Source organism: Ochotona curzoniae, unplaced genomic scaffold (genome assembly GCF_017591425.1).
Source record: "Ochotona curzoniae isolate NIBS_2020 unplaced genomic scaffold, NIBS_Ocur_1.0 contig_4645, whole genome shotgun sequence".
Lineage (NCBI taxonomy): Eukaryota > Metazoa > Chordata > Mammalia > Lagomorpha > Ochotonidae > Ochotona > Ochotona curzoniae.
Genome location: NW_024466353.1, coordinates 79,625 through 96,735, shown reverse-complemented (window position 1 = coordinate 96,735; position 17,111 = coordinate 79,625). Strand labels below are relative to the sequence as shown.

General features: G+C 44.7%; 2 protein-coding genes across 8 annotated transcripts in view; one reads left to right on the top strand and one right to left on the bottom strand.

Annotated features, from left to right (window-relative positions):
- DNAI7 (dynein axonemal intermediate chain 7) overlaps positions 1–13,215 on the top strand; it is a 62,512-nt gene extending 49,297 nt beyond the window's left edge. For all 4 annotated transcript variants that reach the window (XM_040987424.1, XM_040987422.1, XM_040987423.1 and 1 more), the window contains 4 exons: positions 9,278–9,492; positions 10,897–11,064; positions 12,329–12,442; positions 12,761–13,215. In XM_040987424.1, the coding sequence (XP_040843358.1) occupies positions 9,278–9,492; positions 10,897–11,064; positions 12,329–12,442; positions 12,761–13,036 (773 nt within the window). In that variant the 3' untranslated portion in view covers positions 13,037–13,215. The remainder of the gene's footprint in view (positions 1–9,277; positions 9,493–10,896; positions 11,065–12,328; positions 12,443–12,760) is intronic.
- Positions 13,216–13,345: 130 nt separating this feature from the next.
- Positions 13,346–17,111, bottom strand: part of IRAG2 (inositol 1,4,5-triphosphate receptor associated 2) — a 51,922-nt gene continuing 48,156 nt past the window's right edge. For all 4 annotated transcript variants that reach the window (XM_040987427.1, XM_040987428.1, XM_040987425.1 and 1 more), the window contains 5 exons: positions 16,017–16,079; positions 15,880–15,929; positions 15,534–15,635; positions 14,172–14,282; positions 13,346–13,675 (listed from right to left, as the gene is read on the bottom strand). In XM_040987427.1, the coding sequence (XP_040843361.1) occupies positions 13,432–13,675; positions 14,172–14,282; positions 15,534–15,635; positions 15,880–15,929; positions 16,017–16,079 (570 nt within the window). In that variant the 3' untranslated portion in view covers positions 13,346–13,431. The remainder of the gene's footprint in view (positions 13,676–14,171; positions 14,283–15,533; positions 15,636–15,879; positions 15,930–16,016; positions 16,080–17,111) is intronic.

Genomic DNA, 17,111 nt, shown 5'->3' with positions numbered 1-17,111 from the left:
TTTGTTGTTGCTGATAGAAATTATCGATATGTTGGAGTTTAGGTTTTGTTTTTTATAAGTAGTAGTGCCTGAACTGTTTATATTTGCTGAACTGTGAGCCCTTAGTTTATAGTTACGTCAGTGCGTTTTGATTTTTAAAAGGGAATGAATGAAAATATCAAGGTAGTTTAGTAGATCAAAAAGAGCCTACCTTTGTAAGATGAACAATTCCTATTTGATTATGCTGATGTTTCTCATCTGGAACAAATTGCCAACAAGTCCTAGGAGTGGGGAGTGGACAAACAGAAACCTGAGAACGACAATAACTGGCCACCACATGTTCTGTGCTTTTGATTCTTGAAGTGTGGAAAATTACTGTTCTTTCAAAGTATTAAATACTAACAATCCTCAGTATCAGTAAATGTAGGCTAGTGATTAATCATTAATAAACACGCCCTCTTAGCCGCAGGCTCGCTGAATTTCGAGTGGGTTAATGTATCCCTTGCACATGTTGAAGACACCCAGTGTGACCCCACCACGCATGAGTACAGAATGTATTGATCAAGTTCGGTGCTTAGCATTCTCATCCGCTTGTTTTTCTTACTGCTCCTGCCCTGAAGCGCTCCGTGGCATGCATTGTGCGTCCCTGGGGGCTGTAGTCAGCTCTTTGCTGCGAACACCAGAACCTTCCCCTGCCATCCCCTGCCCAGCACCTCCTCTGGCCTTGAGGAATGACTGCCGGGTGGGAACGAGCCTTTCCTTAGCTTGCACACATTGATGGGAATGGGGTATCTGTCTCTATTGTGCCTAGTGTATTTCGCTTCATGTAACGCTGTCTGCGAATGATAGAGTTTTATTTATGGCTACTGTTTTGATTTTTGTACACTTTGCCTTTACTGAGCTCATTCATCAGTACAGGCTTTTATATCTTGCCTGATTTTATATTTTGCCTGATTTTTCTGAGTCAGTCTCGCTCCATTATGGTTAATAAGAGCAGTGAGAGAAGGATCCTTGTCCAGGTCCAGATCCTAAAGGGGAGAGAAAGCTTTTTGTTTCTTTCAGTTAATTTTGATGTTGGTTGTGGGTTTGCCGTCTGTGGCCTTTATGCTGCTACATGTTTGTCTCCACCCAATTTTTATATGGCTTTTAGCCCATCGAACGATATTGAATTTTACCAAATACTTTATCTGTTGGTATGATCATTGGACTTTATGTTTCTTTATATTGATAGGGTATTTTTAAAAATTATTTTCCTTATATTGAACCATCATTGCATCCTTGGGATAAATCCTACTTGATTATGGTGAATGGTCTTTTGATACATTGTTGATTTTGATTTTCTACTGTTAGAATGGGATGTTTGCATATGTGTTCATAAGGAAGATTGGTTTGTCTGTTGTATCTTTGGTTATGGCATCAGGAAAATGTGGCCACATGGAATGAGATTTGGAGGTGTCCTTCCTGTGATTCATTTTAATAGTTTGGTGTTAATTCTTCCTTAGATAGTAGGTGGGGGAGCCACATAGTGTGCAGTGAGTGGGTTTAAATGATGAATGTTACGTGGCAGCTCATGTCGGATCACCAGTCTACGTTCCCGCTGCTCCACTTCCAGTGCAGCTCCCTGCTCACATGCTTGGGCAGGTGGCAGGAAATGGCCCACATACTCAAGTCCCTGACTGCCGTGTGGGAAGCCCTGATGGACTTTCTGAATCTTCAGCCTACTACAACATGGCTGTTAGAGCCACATGGAAGTGAACCAATGGATAGAATCAATCATCCCACCTCTCTCTCTCTCTCTCTCTCTCTCTCTCTCTCTCTCTCTTTCTGTTTCTGTTTCTGTTTCTGTTTCTTTCACGCTACTAATGTTTTTTCCCAGAAGAATGTTTCAAGGGCAGGGTAGGTGGCAGCATGGCAGCTTAGGCTGCAGCCTGAGACACTAGGGTCCCCTGAGTGCTGCTGTGTATCTTCTCTGCCCTGCTCTGACCTGGTTCCCTGATGATGGCTCCTGACTTCAGCCTGACCTGTTCCATCTCTCCCTCTCTGTAGCTCTTTCAAATAAATGAATAAATAACTAAGGAAATGCATGTTTTAAAGGAATATGTAATTGAGCAATGATGTCGTCCAGCACTGAGCCTACCTTTGTTGGGAGACTGTTACTGGTCAAATCTCCTTACTTACTAACGACCTCCTAAGTTTTTTTCCTGTCGCTCAGTTTTGGCGGGTTATTTGTATCTGCGAATGTACCCTTATCTAAGTTTTCCATCATGTTGGCCATTTATTTATCATGTTGGCCATTTCTTCATAGTCATTAATAATCTTTTGTGTATCTTGAGATTTCATTTCTGATTTCGAGTCTTTTTCTTGGTTAGTTTTGCTTACAGGTTAGTTTTGCTTACAGGTTGGTGAATGTTTTTTTGGTCTTTCACTTAGTTACTCTAAAACTTTCTATCCTCCTAACTTTGTCGTCTTCTCTAGGTCCTTGAGATGCACCATTGAGTTCTTTGATACCTGTTATTTTTATGCAGGCACTTACTATTTTAAACTTCCCTCTCAGTGCTAGTAAATTTGAGTATATACCATTTGCATTTTCATTGATTTCAAGAAATAATTTCCCTTTTAGTTTCAATGACCTGTTCATTGAAAAGACAGTTGTTCACTCTTAATGTATTTGAGTAATTCCTAAAGTTTCTTTTGTTGTCGATTTCCTGCTTGATTATGTACTGAAAGTAACCTTTTCTGCAGCTCTGTGTGAGAGGTAAAGTAAATGTGTCTTAGGTTTATTTGGTCTGGAGCACAGTCTAACTCTGTTTCTTTGTTCATAATTGTGCTAAGATGAACTCTGTTGATAGGAGGAAGTTGAAGTCCTCCTCTATTGCATTGGCATCCCTTTCTTTCCCGAGATCTGAGCATGTTTCATTACAGTGAGTGATTTGGTATTAGATACATATATACTTAGAGCTGAAATATCTTCTTGCTGAAGTAGTCCTTTGAGCATTAACTAATGACCTTTGCATTTTTTTTAAAGATTTGTTTATTTTATTGGAAAGACAGAAGGGAGAGGGAGAGAGAGAGAACTGAACCAAGTTCTTCCATTCACTGATTCACTCCCTCCAATGGCCACAACCGCTGGAGTTAGGCCAGAGCTTCTCCTGGTCTCTTGTGGAGGTGCAGGGGTCCAAGGACTTGGCCCAGCCTCTGCTGCTGTCCCAGGCCAAAGGCAAGGGGCTGGGTTGGAATTGGAACAAGTACCTGTATGGGATACTGGCACCATGGGTGGAACTTTCCTTTTTGCAAATAGTTTTTATCTTTGTCTATTTTTGCTAATTGTTAAGTGCAATTACTTCTTAGTTTTGGCTTTTATTTGCAAGAACTATGATGTGCCGTTCTTTAACTTTTTATCTGTGTCTCTGCTGGGTGAAGTTAGTTACTTGTAACCAGGTTGTCATTTTAATTTATTTTCAGTCTGTTTTAATTACAATCAAGTTCTTTATTGTATGGTTAAAGACTTAGCTGGACCTATCAAGTTAAACTACTTGCAATGCTATCTTCCTCTTCAGTTTTTCACCGTTGTGGTTTGTTGGTTTGTTGAATGGACAGGTTATAACATTTAAAACTTCTTTTTATTGCTTTTTAAAATTTTTATTGGAAATGCAGAATTAAAGAGAAAAGGAGAGACCAAGGTCTTCTATCTGCTGATTTACTTCCCAGATGGCTGCAGTGGCTGAAGCTGAGCTGATCCAAAGACATGAGCCAGGAGGTTTGTTCGTGTGTCCACATGGGTGCCAGGGCCCAAGGCTTTGGGCCACCCTCTGCTGCTTGCCTAGGCCACAGGCAGGAAACTGAATGGGAAGTGGAACTTAGGGAGCCAGATGGGAAATGGAGCAGCTATTACATGATCTGGTGATAATATAGGATGTTGATGCTAGAAGGCAGAGGATTAGCCAGTTGAGCCATTGCACCAGTGCCCTACAGGGTTTTATACTTGGCTGTTTCCTAATGTGTTTTATACTTTGATGGTCTCTAGTTATCTTTTTAGAATTTGTCTTCATTTTTATTTGAAAGATAGAGAAACAGATATATAGACACTCATGTTCCATTCATGATTTATTCCCCAAATGCCTGCGAGAGCCAGGGCTGGGCCAGGCCGGAGTCAGGAGCCTAGAACTCCCATCTGTGTCTCCCATATGGGTGGCAGGGACACAGATACGTGAGCCATCACCTGCAGCCTTCTGGGATGGGCCTTAGCAGGAAGCTAGAGCAGGAGCAGACCAGCCTGGACTCCAGGGAGCCACTGCAGTGTGGGATGTGGGCGTTACAAGCAGCCTGACTGGTGTGGCACACGCCCACTCCATGGCAGTGGCGACCTTTATTTTACCTCTGGGTGTACAACTCTCCTGAGCATCTTTTGAAAGACCAGTTTGGTGGTGCTGAATTCCTTCTGTTTGTTTTTGTATTTTTCACTATTGCCGTTTTGCTATGTTTTGGTTGCGGGGAGGGGGAGGGTTGATTTGATTTTCTTGGGGGAAAAAAAAATCTATTTCTCCCTGGTTTTGAAGGATAGCTTTGCTAATCTTGGTAGACTTTTTTTCTTTCATAACTGACGCCATTCTTTTCCCTTGTGGCTTATAGAGTGTGAGTTGAGTTATCTGCTGTGGCTTGAATCTGTTGTTACGCTTTCATGGCTTGATTTGAAGAGGTCTGCTGGGGACTTTCTCTGTCTCCCTGAGGTCCTGTCCCTGTGTGTATGTGGTCCATCTGGCTGGTACGCAGCCCTTGTGTCATGAAACAGGTGTTCTGTGCCTTGATTCTTCTCCTTCAGGTATCCCCCCCAAAGCAGCTTCTTGTTCGTTCCGTGCTATCCTAAAGTCTTAGAGATCATCCTTACGTGGTGTGGGCGTAGGGGTGTGTTTACCCGGGAGATTACGTCTTTCCCAACTTCAGTTATCCTGTGCTCCTGTTTGCTCTATATGATTTCAAGGCTTTTAGCTGTGGTTTCTTTGTCTTGTGTTTATGCATTTGAGAGGTCTAGAGACATGGGGGAAGCGGAACAGTGCTTCACTCATTGCGTCATTCCTCACATGCGTATGGGTACCATGCAGGTGCATCATGTGGGTGGCAGGGAGAGAGTCAGTGACTGAGGCAGCAGTCACATCTCCAGGTTTTCCTCTCTGGGATGCAGGAATCTCCTCCATCTTTCCTGATGGTCACTGTCTCATCAGCGTATTTTGAATCCGTGATTGCATTACTCATTTCTAAGACTTTTGCTTGGCTCTCTTTTCAGGCTCTTTATCTCTTTGAATTTTTCATTCATGTCCTGAATCATTTCCTAATTCCCTCAGTCTGCATATTCTTGTATCGTGGGATTTCCTTATAATTTTTCTTTCACTTTTGTAATCAAATGTTTCCTCAATCTCCTTTGGTTTGGAATTCTGCTCCTAGTTGTTCTGGTACCTTTCATTTTCCCGTCATGAGATGTGCACATTGGACATAGCAGTGTTCTCTTGCACTTTTCTCAGGCGGATTTTATAATAACTTCTCCCCAAGGATGCATCTTAGTATGTTGGTTTGCTAGGCCATGTTGGCTTTGGTTACACTGGGGTGGTACGGCGTAGCGATGTGAAATCCTGTCTTTCAGGAAGTTGCCTTACAACTGTGGGATCAGAGAGCTCTTCTGATTCCGAGACCCAGGGTTGAGGGGTGTGTAAGCATAGCATGTGCATATGCTGCGTGATACTGGAGCAGTTTGAGTGATGGCGTTAGAAACACTGAGCTTGCTGGGTGCCTCTTCAATAATGCAGCAGGTAGGCAGAGGGGTGGTACATTTGGGCTCAGGCTAGTTCTATGTTGGTCATGTGTCACAGCAATGGCACAGGGGGAGGGTGGCACATACCCGTTGGCCTAACAATGGCTGGTTGTGAGTGATTGTCACTGGGAAATCACATCATTTGTGCCAGCAGTGAATATGTGAGGTCAATGGCAAGCACGCAGCGTGGCTCGGCCCATGAAATGTACCCCCTTGCTATGGCAGAGGCTTAGAAATAGACGGTGCCAGTTTCTGCCCTCAAGTGAGAGTCAGGGGTGGACTCAAGGCCAGCAGCATGTGCACAGCTCTCCTGTCATGACAGTCACTGGCATCCACGAGAGTGGGTGCCACCGAGACTTCACCACAGACCCAGTCCCTCCACATGGTGGAACTGCCCTGGCCAGTGCAGCAGAGCCATTGCTTCTTACTGGCTTTGTGCAGACCCTGCACTGGGACACACCTCCACGTGCTGCAAAGGTTCCTGTGCACTGTGTGTCTCGATTTGCTTCAGCCCCAAACGCAGCTATTTTGAAAAAATTAATTCAAAGGCAGAGTCACACACACACGCATACACACACACACTCATTTCACTTGCTGGTTTATTCTCTAGATGACTGTAGCTGCTAGGCTGAAGCTGGGATCTAGGGGCTTCATTTGGGTGCCCCACTTGGGTGCGAGGGCCCAAGGGTTGGGGCCCTGTTCAGCTGCTCTCTTTACAGGTCTCGGGGAACGGGATCAGAAGTAGAGCAGTTGGGACTTGAACCGGCGCTTGTGTGAGATTGTGGCATTGCAGGCAGCAGCTTAATTCATTGTACCACAATGCCCATCCACAAACGCAGCTGTTCAGTGGCTTCATTCCAGTTTCTGCAGGAGAAGGCACCAGCCTGGGCACCTCTGTGGTGTCCTCTCGCCAGTCTGGCCGGCTGAATACAGAAAGGCCTTCATGTGATGGCTGAGTTACGTAGTTTTGAGGATTCTAAATAAATGCTGCGAGGTGGTATTTTTCAAATTGTTTCACATTCATCCCTTTGTAAAGGGATTTCCAGGTCTGGGGGAAGGACAGAGACTGGCTGGAGAACTAAGACAAGGGGCTCTTTCTTCATCGACTTTCAGCTACTTTCAGAAAAACTGAGGAACTTCTGCCAAAAGTAGTTTATGCTTCTTTACAAATAACTCAGTGCTCCACATTTCTACTTCTATAGATAGGGCTACAAGATTGTGTATATTTCAAATAGTTCATATATTAATGATATAGTTCTGTAATTTCTGTTTGGATACTGCTTTTTAAAGGTGTCACTGTATTAGTCATTGTTCTTAAGTGTTCATTACATCGAAAATTCATCACTTGATTAGAAGTAGACAAGGTAAGTTACCCTGCACAATCCAGGGAGGTACAATTTGTGCACAATTTAGGAATAATGTACATTTCCAATGATGTTAAAACTATGGGGAAACTGTTGGCCAGAAAATAGTGGGAATTGGTAGTTTTTTGAATGAAATGTTTATTTCCATGTAGTTGAAGGAGAGAGAGAGCAGGAGCAAGTTTCCACCACTGGTTTACTCCCTAAACGCTCGGGTCAGGCTAGAGCCAGGAGCTGCAGCCGGGTGGTTTGTGGGTGTGCCCAGGGCTCAAGCACACGAGCCATCTGCTTCCTGCCTGGTGCAGCAGCAGAGAGCCCGATGTCAAGCAGAGCAGCCAGGGCTGGAATCAGCACTCGGATGAAGCCTGCAGGTGTTCCAAGGGGCCAGTAGACCACTGCGCAAGGCCTTCCCTGGAGAGTTTACTGTAGTCAGTAATACTTGAGTGTACACGTTAACACGATGGGGTGGGGGGAGGAGCTGCGGATGCTGTTGGGGTCCATCCTCACCGGCCAGGAAGGCGTCTGCAAAGGGGGGATCCTCTACAGGGCTCGCGGAGACAGAAAAGCTGCAGACAAGGTGCCGTGTCAACACACATACTCCTGGACAGGGACTTACTACTTATCTTGGTAAGTTTATATATAATAGTTGAAGGAGCTACCAAAGCAGTTTTCAAAGTGGCTGCATCATCTTAGACGTCTGCCGTGAGTAAGTTTCCTGGCCCACATCTGTTATGTGATTGTAATTATACCCATCCGTAGTGGGTGTGGACAGGATCTTGTTATTTTAATATACATTACCCTAATTGACTAGCATGGTTGAATTTTGTTTAAACTTATTAGACCGTCACATAGCTATAGTGAAATGCTTATGTCAATCCCTTACGTACTTCTAAATTGGCTTTTTAAAATTTGAGCTGTAAGATACATAAAAAATCATGTATTATGTAATTGCATTTATCGCAAAAGCCCAGACAGGGCATGGAGAGGTTGCTAATGGTTATCTGAGACTAGAGAGGGGAGTGAGAATTTTCTGTCGATAGATTTGGGCCCAGCACGGTGGCCTAGTGGCTAAAGTCCTAACCTTGCATGTGCCAGGATCCCTTGTGGGCACTTCTTCATATCTTCGCTGCTCCATTTCCCATCCAGCTCCCTGCCTGTAGCCTGGGAAGCATTCGAGGATGGCCCAAAGCCTTGGGACCCTGCACCCATGTGGGAGACCCAGAGGAAGCTCCTGGCTCAGCTCAGCTTAATTCTTGCTGTTGCGGCCACTTGGGGAGTGGACAAGTGGACAGAGGATCTTGCTGTCTCTCCCTCTCTCTGTAAATCTGTCTTTCCAATTAAAGATAAAAACTGAGTAGATTTTATTGGGGGAATAAAAATGTCCAATAGCTGAGGTATAGGTACTTGGTGCTACAGTGAAGTTGCCCCTTAGAAGGCCTGTGTTCTATGGGCAAAGAGTCTGGCTTCCAAACCAGCGCCTTCTCCGTGTATTCCCTGGAGGCCAGCAAGGACCTCAGTGCCTGCCTCCTCCCTAGAGCACCAGGATGGAGTTTCCTGGCCTCTGGCCTGGCCCAGCCACGGCTGTTGCAGATGGGCAGTCCACGGGCAGCAGCTGCACTGCTACCCTGTGCTGCACTGCCTTTCAGATGCGGTGGAAGTTTTTAAAAACCACCTCAGAATGTTCCATAAGTCGATTGTGGTGTGACTACTGCATAACTAAGTAAACTTAACTAAAAATAATGACGTCCTTAAGACAGGTGAGTTAAGTTGATATTGTCCGAAAGCCATGGCCAGTGGGATTTTTCTGAAAAAACAGGGCAGAGCCTACCAGGAAGAGAGGACTCCACGTGCAGAGGCCCAGAGGTGCGGGGTGTTGATGCGGGGAGGGGTGGAAAGGGAGGAACTAAACTAGGGCTGGAAACAGGTATGTGAAATGGCAAGCGATGAAGCCGAGAGAGAGTGGAAGCTTCATCCTGAAGGTCGTCCTGCATGCTGAGCAGCTTGGACTGGATCCTGTGGGGAGGGCAAAAGCAGCCAAGCTGTTTGTTGAGCTTCTAAAGAGAGGAGTTCGTTTTGTACACATTGCAAGTGTTTGGGTGATTCCATCACTAACGGCACTTCACTCTTGATGAAGGTAAATACTGGACAACAGATGGCATCAGCAATATCTCGTACAAACGGAAAGAAAGACTTGTGACATTCAGCCTGGACACTTTTGGCCCCGTTACCTTGATCCAAGACACTCACATTAACATGCCGTACCAGTCCTGGGAGCTGAGACCACTTGAATCAAACACGGTACTTCTCACCGTGACTACTGTGTTCACGGAGGTTCAAATAAAAATCAAGGTGAGTAGCTATCCAGGAGTCCCAAAGGGGCAACTCTTAACATTTTCATTTCATGCATCAATCACTGTCGATTTATCTATTGAAATGCAAGCCTTTGTGGCTGCATATAAAAATGTACTTTGAGCTATCATTTTTAGAAGACTACTTGAATAAATAGATAGAAGTAGAGAGGCTCAAAGTTGTACCCCAGAGTTACTAGGGGTAGATCAGTGAGGGGCTCAACAAGCCTTGTTACAGCAGGAGCATCAGGAATTTCGGAAGCCTTGCTCAAGGGCTTCCTGATCCCTGTCATTCAGTGGAGGTTGGTGCCTTCCTGAAAGGGCCTCCATGGGGTTACATGTGCAGGGATAGAGGGTGATCCTGGCTGTCAGGATCAATGTGGGACTGGAGGTTGACTGTCAATGGGGTGTAGCGGTTCTTACTAGGGGGGAATGACATGTTCTCCAGTTGGCATCTGGTGACACATGTACCACTTAGTGAAGTTACTCAAAATCACAGGGTTAATATATTTAAAGTGGGTGAATTTTATGATAAAAGGTATAACCGTTTCTGAAAAGGGAGCCTGGAACTCTGAGTGTGAGAGCTGGCTAGAATATTACCAGACTTGGAGATGGGGGCACAGCATCCTCCATGTGACACAGACCCTACAAATGTTTGTAATTGACTCTTGCATTTTTCTATCGTTGGCAGGCTGAGTGGCCCCCTAAGGCTGCTCAGGGGATTCTAGGGCTGGGGCCTGGTGGGGCTCATGGACCCAGGCGGTGCTGTGTCTGCTAAGTTGCCTGTGTCCCCACAGCCCTCACAGGAGGACACCAATACTTGCTTACTTGCTTGTTTATCAATAGGAAGGAGGAAACACCAGGAACCAGAGTCCCTTAACAGATCAGGCTTCAGGGGAGTGCAGGTTCCCTGGGGCATGGAGCTGCCTGCAAGTGAGTAGCCCAAGGTAATACACTGGAGCCATGAAATGCACATCCAGTTTTGAATACTTGGTCTAAGAAATGAAAATTAGCTAATTTTCATACTGATTACATATAGATATGTCTGATTATCAGTAAAATATCCTGCAAATGATACACACATTCTGTACACCTTCCAATGGCTACTTTGCCGAATTCTAAAACTAGATTATTTGCATCAGCATCTTTACTGTACAGCCACGACTGTCAGCTTCTAACAGGCCTGGACAACAGGAAGAGACGGAAGACCTTCTGTTTCACTCCCAGCTGAAGCACAGGAGCCCTGGGCCCATGCGTGGGGCTGTCAGAGCAGCCTGGCAGCTCCTGCCCTGTGTTCTTCATGTCCAGTGAAAGGGTTTGAAAAAAGTACCCACCTCAATGATGGATGTAGAGTATAGTGTAGTGTACTGCTTTAATTCATAACTTCTTCTCTTTTTTACACCAGGAAAACCTCTGCATGTTAGCATCCATCAAACTGAAAGACAGGAAGCACCTCTCGGTTTTGGAAGGGAAATGGATGACTCCTATTCCTTTCATTAACGCTTTGAAAGAAGCTGGAGTGAATATCTTCCCTTCTGAATACTCTCATTTTTATGTTGTCATGAACAATAAGGTAAGAAAATGTCTAAATTCAATATAGGCGTGTAGAATGTTAGCAACTATTTTATGTGACTGTTCAGGTGCACCCCACATTCGATTCTATGTGCTCTTACAGGGAGCATTGGTAGGAAAGAGTAAGTGAAAAGTCAGGAATCCAAGGTTCTCTGAAGTTGAACCTACTTCATGGAGAACACAGACCTGAAAGATCTCGCCCTATGGACAAGGTCGGGGGGCACTTCCGCACCTGGCCAGTGTGGTGCCAAGGTAGTCTGAGCAGCTTCTCAGTTTGTATATTTGGAGAAGGGATATTTCTAAGATTTCCTAGAAGACCAGGTAATTTGGCGTCTTCCCAAGTCAGGCAAAACTGAACGCCTGCAAGGGTCACCCCCACAGGAAGTCGACTTCCTTGGACTTGGCCCAGCCTCTAGGTTTCTTGCGTTGCCCATAGGGTGTTAAATAGAGTCCTTTCTATGTTAAAATTGAGTTTCTTGAGGACAGCAGCAGTTCCCCAATGTAAATTCTTCTAGAATCAGCAAATTCCTGGTCTACACCTGGCTAGTCAATGTGTGAAACACAAAGTAACTTCTACTTACAGCTTCTCCCAGTAATGTTCTTGCACTTTGTTGGCAGTAGACTAGAAAATAACAAGCCATAGAGACAGACCTTTATAGGGCATTGGGAGGTAACCTTGTAGCCAAGGCAACAGTAACCTATGCATGGCAACCACAGACCGCCTGGTTTCAGTATCTGAACTTGCCTGTTATTCTGCAGGGCCTGTCAGGCTTACAGAAGACTGCAGAAAGAAATATTTTGTTAAACACCTATATACAAGGCACCAGTTGGATGAGCGGGATGTTAGTAGTGAGTGAAACACCGGTGCCTACCTGTGTGGAGCTTCCACTGTAGTAGAGGGAAAACAAAACCAAAAAGGCAGTGATGTTGCTAGGAAGACAAAGCACACCATGGTTAAAGGAAAGCAGAAGTGCTGGCGGGGGGTGGGGGGCAGAGTTAACAAGAGTGCTAAGGTTACGAGAAGGTAGGCTGTACGCAAAGCCTCTGGCCGAGGAGTGGATCCAAATGGGCATGTGCAGGGAGAACAGCACAGCTGCTGGAGAGCATGCAAGGGTGCAGCCTGCATCTGCGAGGAGGGAGGAGCAGAGAAGGGAGGAGCAGGTAATGTGGTCCTGGAGAGTTTTGTTAGAGAAGAACCCAACGTTAGCAGTGGTTTGGCAGACGCTTGTTAAACACTGGGGTTGATGCTGTCTCTCCGTTGACAGGTTCCTGTAGTAGAAATGAAAGCTTACCGACAGATAGCCCTGCTGAGTCCCGCCTTTGCCTTTGGTTGGAGCAGGTGGAATATGCTGTGCAATTCTACAAAGGTTGTGTTTAAGGTACAGTATCCAAAATGAAATGTACACTGTGACCCCTCCAACTAAAAAGAACAGTAAAGAAATAACTCGCTGATGGATGAATTTGGAATTTTCACTTGAGTTAGCCCCTACCTGCAAGGTACATAACAGGTACAAGGTCGATACATCCTTGGTGCTAGCCTCCAAAAATTAGATAGAAAAGTAGCATCTTGGTTAAAAAGTACAAGACTTAAGACTGTTTATAAACGTAGTCGTCCAGTGCTAGAGTTGAACCGGAAGGGCTGAAGCTCTGTGAAAGAGGAGGAACCCTGGTGATGGATTTGTCTGATTTTCATGCAGGTGAAAGAATATCTTAGAGAGGCAGCTGCTGAAAGTCCCAAGTGGGACCTTCTGCTCTTCAGCGGGGAGAGAGCCCAGAGACTCAAGGTGGACGAAGACAGCGAGTCCTTCTCCGAAGCCCTCAAAGACAACACCGAGTTCCACTCCACTGTGTTTCACATGGTTAAGGATTTTGCTTCCAAAGAAGCGATGGAGGTGGTTAGGGATCCCCCGTGCCTCTTGGTTGACGCCGTGTGTCACATGCTGTTCTCGACTAGAGTGCTTAGCTACTCTTAATCGCCACATGCAACCTTGATTCAAGAACCAAATGTGGGGCGAACAAATCAGGTATGTCTTCAATAAAGCAAATGAATAGCATGTTTCCTACTGAAAGTGGGGCTTATAGAGAATTGCAACAAGGTCACTGCATCTCAATGCTTCTTTATTTCAATAAAATCTAGCAGAATAATATACTATTTCCTCCCCCAAAAGCTCACTGAAACACCATCCAGGCTTTCGCCTGCCGCTGTTCTCTTCTAGCTGCACTAATCAGCAGAGCAGGGAATGTAGAGTATCTTAGTGATTCTGACAATCTCCACATTTGGATATTGTCCCAGGTAAAAGTTACTGATTAGCACAGTTCAGATACTGAAACTTTAAAATAGTCATACAGATAGGTAGACACGCTGCACTCACACTGGAGGTGGCGCATCGTGTCGCAGTCCAGTGAATGGCCACAGGATGTGTTCCAGAGAGTGCCAGGAGTCCCCGTTGTGGGTGGGAGCAGCGTCCACGGACTTGGGGAAGAACGGGCCCAGGAGGAAGCTCATCAGAGCTGCGAACAACACGATGAAGGCGGCAGAGAGCCAGAGGGTTTTGCGTACCTTCTGGAAGGAGGTCTTGAGGTACGCTGCCCAGGAAGCTACGATGTCAGAACTACAAGGGAAACACAGCACGTGGTATGGTAACTGACATCAGCAACATTCCGTAAGTCCCACCACTATTGCCTTACACTTAACCCCCTGGGTTGGGGTACCATGCCTAGCTACCCTCATTAGAATGAATGCTCTAAAAATCATGTGATTTAGACTTTGGGTACAACCGAGCGCATGCATTTGTTAATACTTAGTCAACTGGGTATGGTGCTGTGTATATAATCATGCACCATGTCATGTTTTCCTGGTATACTTTAACTATAGGAAAACAACCTGTATTTCTTTCAGAGCCGCCCACGGTATTACAGGACTGTGTAAAAAGTCTTTGAAAATAATCACTGTCTGGCATAGAGTATGTGTAACAGAAGAACGTATGTTCTATCCTGTTTCAAGGGGGATGAAATGGGTTCATCTGTCCAATGTGGAGCACCCAAATCACACAGCTTGCTAGAAGCTGGAATTTGAGCCGGGTGCCGCTGAGCAAGGACGCAACTCACATGGAAGAGACCTCCCACTTGGGGGAGTTACTTTTCTTCTCAGACACACTTGATTTCCTTGTCTTCTCCACCGTTTCTTCCCCAGGTAATGGTTCAGCATCGTCTTTAGTTCTGTAAATAAATTGCTCTCAGATAGTTGATAAATAGAAGCGATCTTATCTCTAGTTGCAAACATTGATTACCTGGAGCTGGCGCTGTGATGTAGCTAAGCTGTTCCCTGTCACATAAATGAATTTCAAAATCCCAAATCATGTACAACAGTTGCCAAAGGGAACTGTGGCGCCAGTGTTTGAGTTTTCTTGCCTTTCAAACTGAAGACTCTAAAACCAGGATCAGCTACCTTTTTATAAATTTGAGTCGGTTGCTTGCAGACTTCATTTAAACAAAAAGCAAAACCTAGAATATAATTTTTGTATGATTCTTTCCCCACCCAGCTCAGAAATTTACTTAGCCGGATTAAGCTTAAAGAGTTTGTATTACATGAAACTAAATTCTGAGAGTTGTTTCATGTAATACAAACATATATAGTTTGAGGGAAGCCATTTGGTCCTGTTCCTCTTTTATCACACTCCACACTCCATGCGCATGTGCACACGTAAAGGCATTGTGCCGAACTTACCTGAGGTCAAGCGGTGTATGCAGTGTCATCCAAGGATTTAGAAACAGCACTGCATTATGCCCTGCCTTTTTGCCCTCAGCATTGTGCTGGAGTCATCTTTCCATTTTGGCAGCTAGCAAATCATGTGAGTTTTCTGGGTGTGTGTGTGTGGGGGGGGAGTGGGGGGAGAGGGCAGTGCCCTTGAGGCACTAGGAAAACCCACACAACAATAAAAAATGGTGTGGTTTTTCTGGCACAAAACTATGCATCTGGAGAACACCCTGAGAAATGCAGAAGATGCCAAGTCCATGGGCTCCCCTGCTTGGGGCCCCGTTCCTTCCTCGTGGCCAAAATAGAATACAAGCCTCTTTTGTAAGCTGTTACGGGCCACCGTCTCTGCAAATTTAAACCTGAAAGCTACAAAAACAACTGTATTCACACATCTTTTCAGCGATGCAGTGCTGGTCTCCTCCTGTCACTGGGTTAGTGAATACTGTGGAGGGCTGGCATTGTGGCACAGCATGTTAAGTCAGCACTTGCTGGGCTGGAATCCCATGCAGTGTACGTGGTTCAGGTGCTTAGTCGGGCCCTTGCCACCTATGTGGGAGACCAGGAATAGGGGCCTGGCACAGCTTTGGCTACGGTGGCTGTGTGGGGAGTGAACCACCGGATGACAGACCCATCTGTGTGTGTGTATGTGTGTGAGATTCTGTCTTCCAAATAAATAAATCCTTAAAAAGATGAACAGCCCAAGCATCACTTACTTTGGCGGACCCTTTTCATCTTCAGCGTCTGCCCAGGAATAGGTGCTAACAAACCGATGTAGTGAGGGGCGGTGTTCGCTCTGTTTTGACCCCAAAATGCGCCTAAATAGTCAAACAAAATATACTTGTAGTTTGAATCCATATGAAACTTACAACCTCTCCTCCCCGCAAAGTCACCTCTTTACTCCGTAAGCTTTAAGGCTTTAAAGATTACGGAGTAAGTAAAATATGTGGTGTATGATTTGCTTCACATACTCCACACAAAATGACTGGCTCGCTCATCTGAGGCACTCATTGAGCCTAATTATAAAGTCCCCAAAGAATGTTAAAAAAAATAATGCCTTACCAACTACTGGATCTCCTGCTGAAACGGTCATTGTTCTCCACGCCGGCCGCCTTAAAGGTACAGGATGATAAACATGGAGTGAGTGAGGCTGCCCTGAGGATGAGTTTTGTGCTAAGAACACTTGGGAGCTGTCTTACCGTTCCTGTATTTCCAATGTTTCTGGGTAGAGAGGCAATGGTGACTCTTCGCAGGGAAGATGGCTGCAGAAAGAGGCAAAGGTGAACTCAGAGTCCCTGCTAGGCAACCCTGAAGGGATATCCTCACACACAGAGCCTGCACCCTGGACCACTGCTGAGTTACACCACAAGCATATTTGTAAAACATCTTTGTCTAACCAAACTGCCTTCTAAGACTTTTTCTTTAAACCAATTTCTGGACTACCGACCTCAATAGACTATTTTAAGTTTGGCTGTCAAGTAAGAAATGTAAGATTTCTTGGTTAGATTTTTCTTGACCTCAAGCTTCTCCCCCCTATCCCATTTTTTTTTTTTTAGCATTTTAGAACAATTTTAAATTTGAAAAAAAATGTTAGGGTATTAATAGCGTAGCTTCTAGCAGTGTGACTTGCACTTTTTATGTTGAGTCACCTTGACTTTTGCCCATAGTCCTCTTTCTGATATTAAATGCCTTATTTTTCTTGCCTTTCTCTTTTGGCTACTGTTGCCTTATACCTACAGAGCTTTCCATTAGCTCAAGAAGAGCTAATAGTTCATCTATAGCTTTTACTGGAATGGTTTCTCTTTTTCCCCTTTAATGCAGTTAAAGCTATTTTTATGCATCCCTGCAGTCTTTTGTCAGCCTTGAGATTCCAAAGGCAAGTTTTATGTAACTGCACGGTTTTTAAAGCTTAAATAGATACGAGGTAAGAACTGAAATACTTTAAATTTAACAAGTCAACAAGCTTTAACTCATCTATGAAATTAAATGAAAGGGCATACCTAAACATCAAGACTACCAAGCATTACCCAAGGAACCTGCTTTTAATCCTGACTCTACTATCTGATGACAACTTATTGTATAACTTAAATGCTTCTTCCTTTTATCATCTGTAAAAAAATAGGGATTTGAATGGAATAATAAAAATTCTCGAACATTTTCAATAGCTGTGGAATCCTGATTTGCAAAGGGTGGAAGAAACTGTTGGTTCTCCCCCTATTTTCCTTTCCCCTCTTACTTGGTAAACTTGAATTTTAGCTGTGTGGAAACAGCTAACCCTGTGTTTTCAGTCCCAT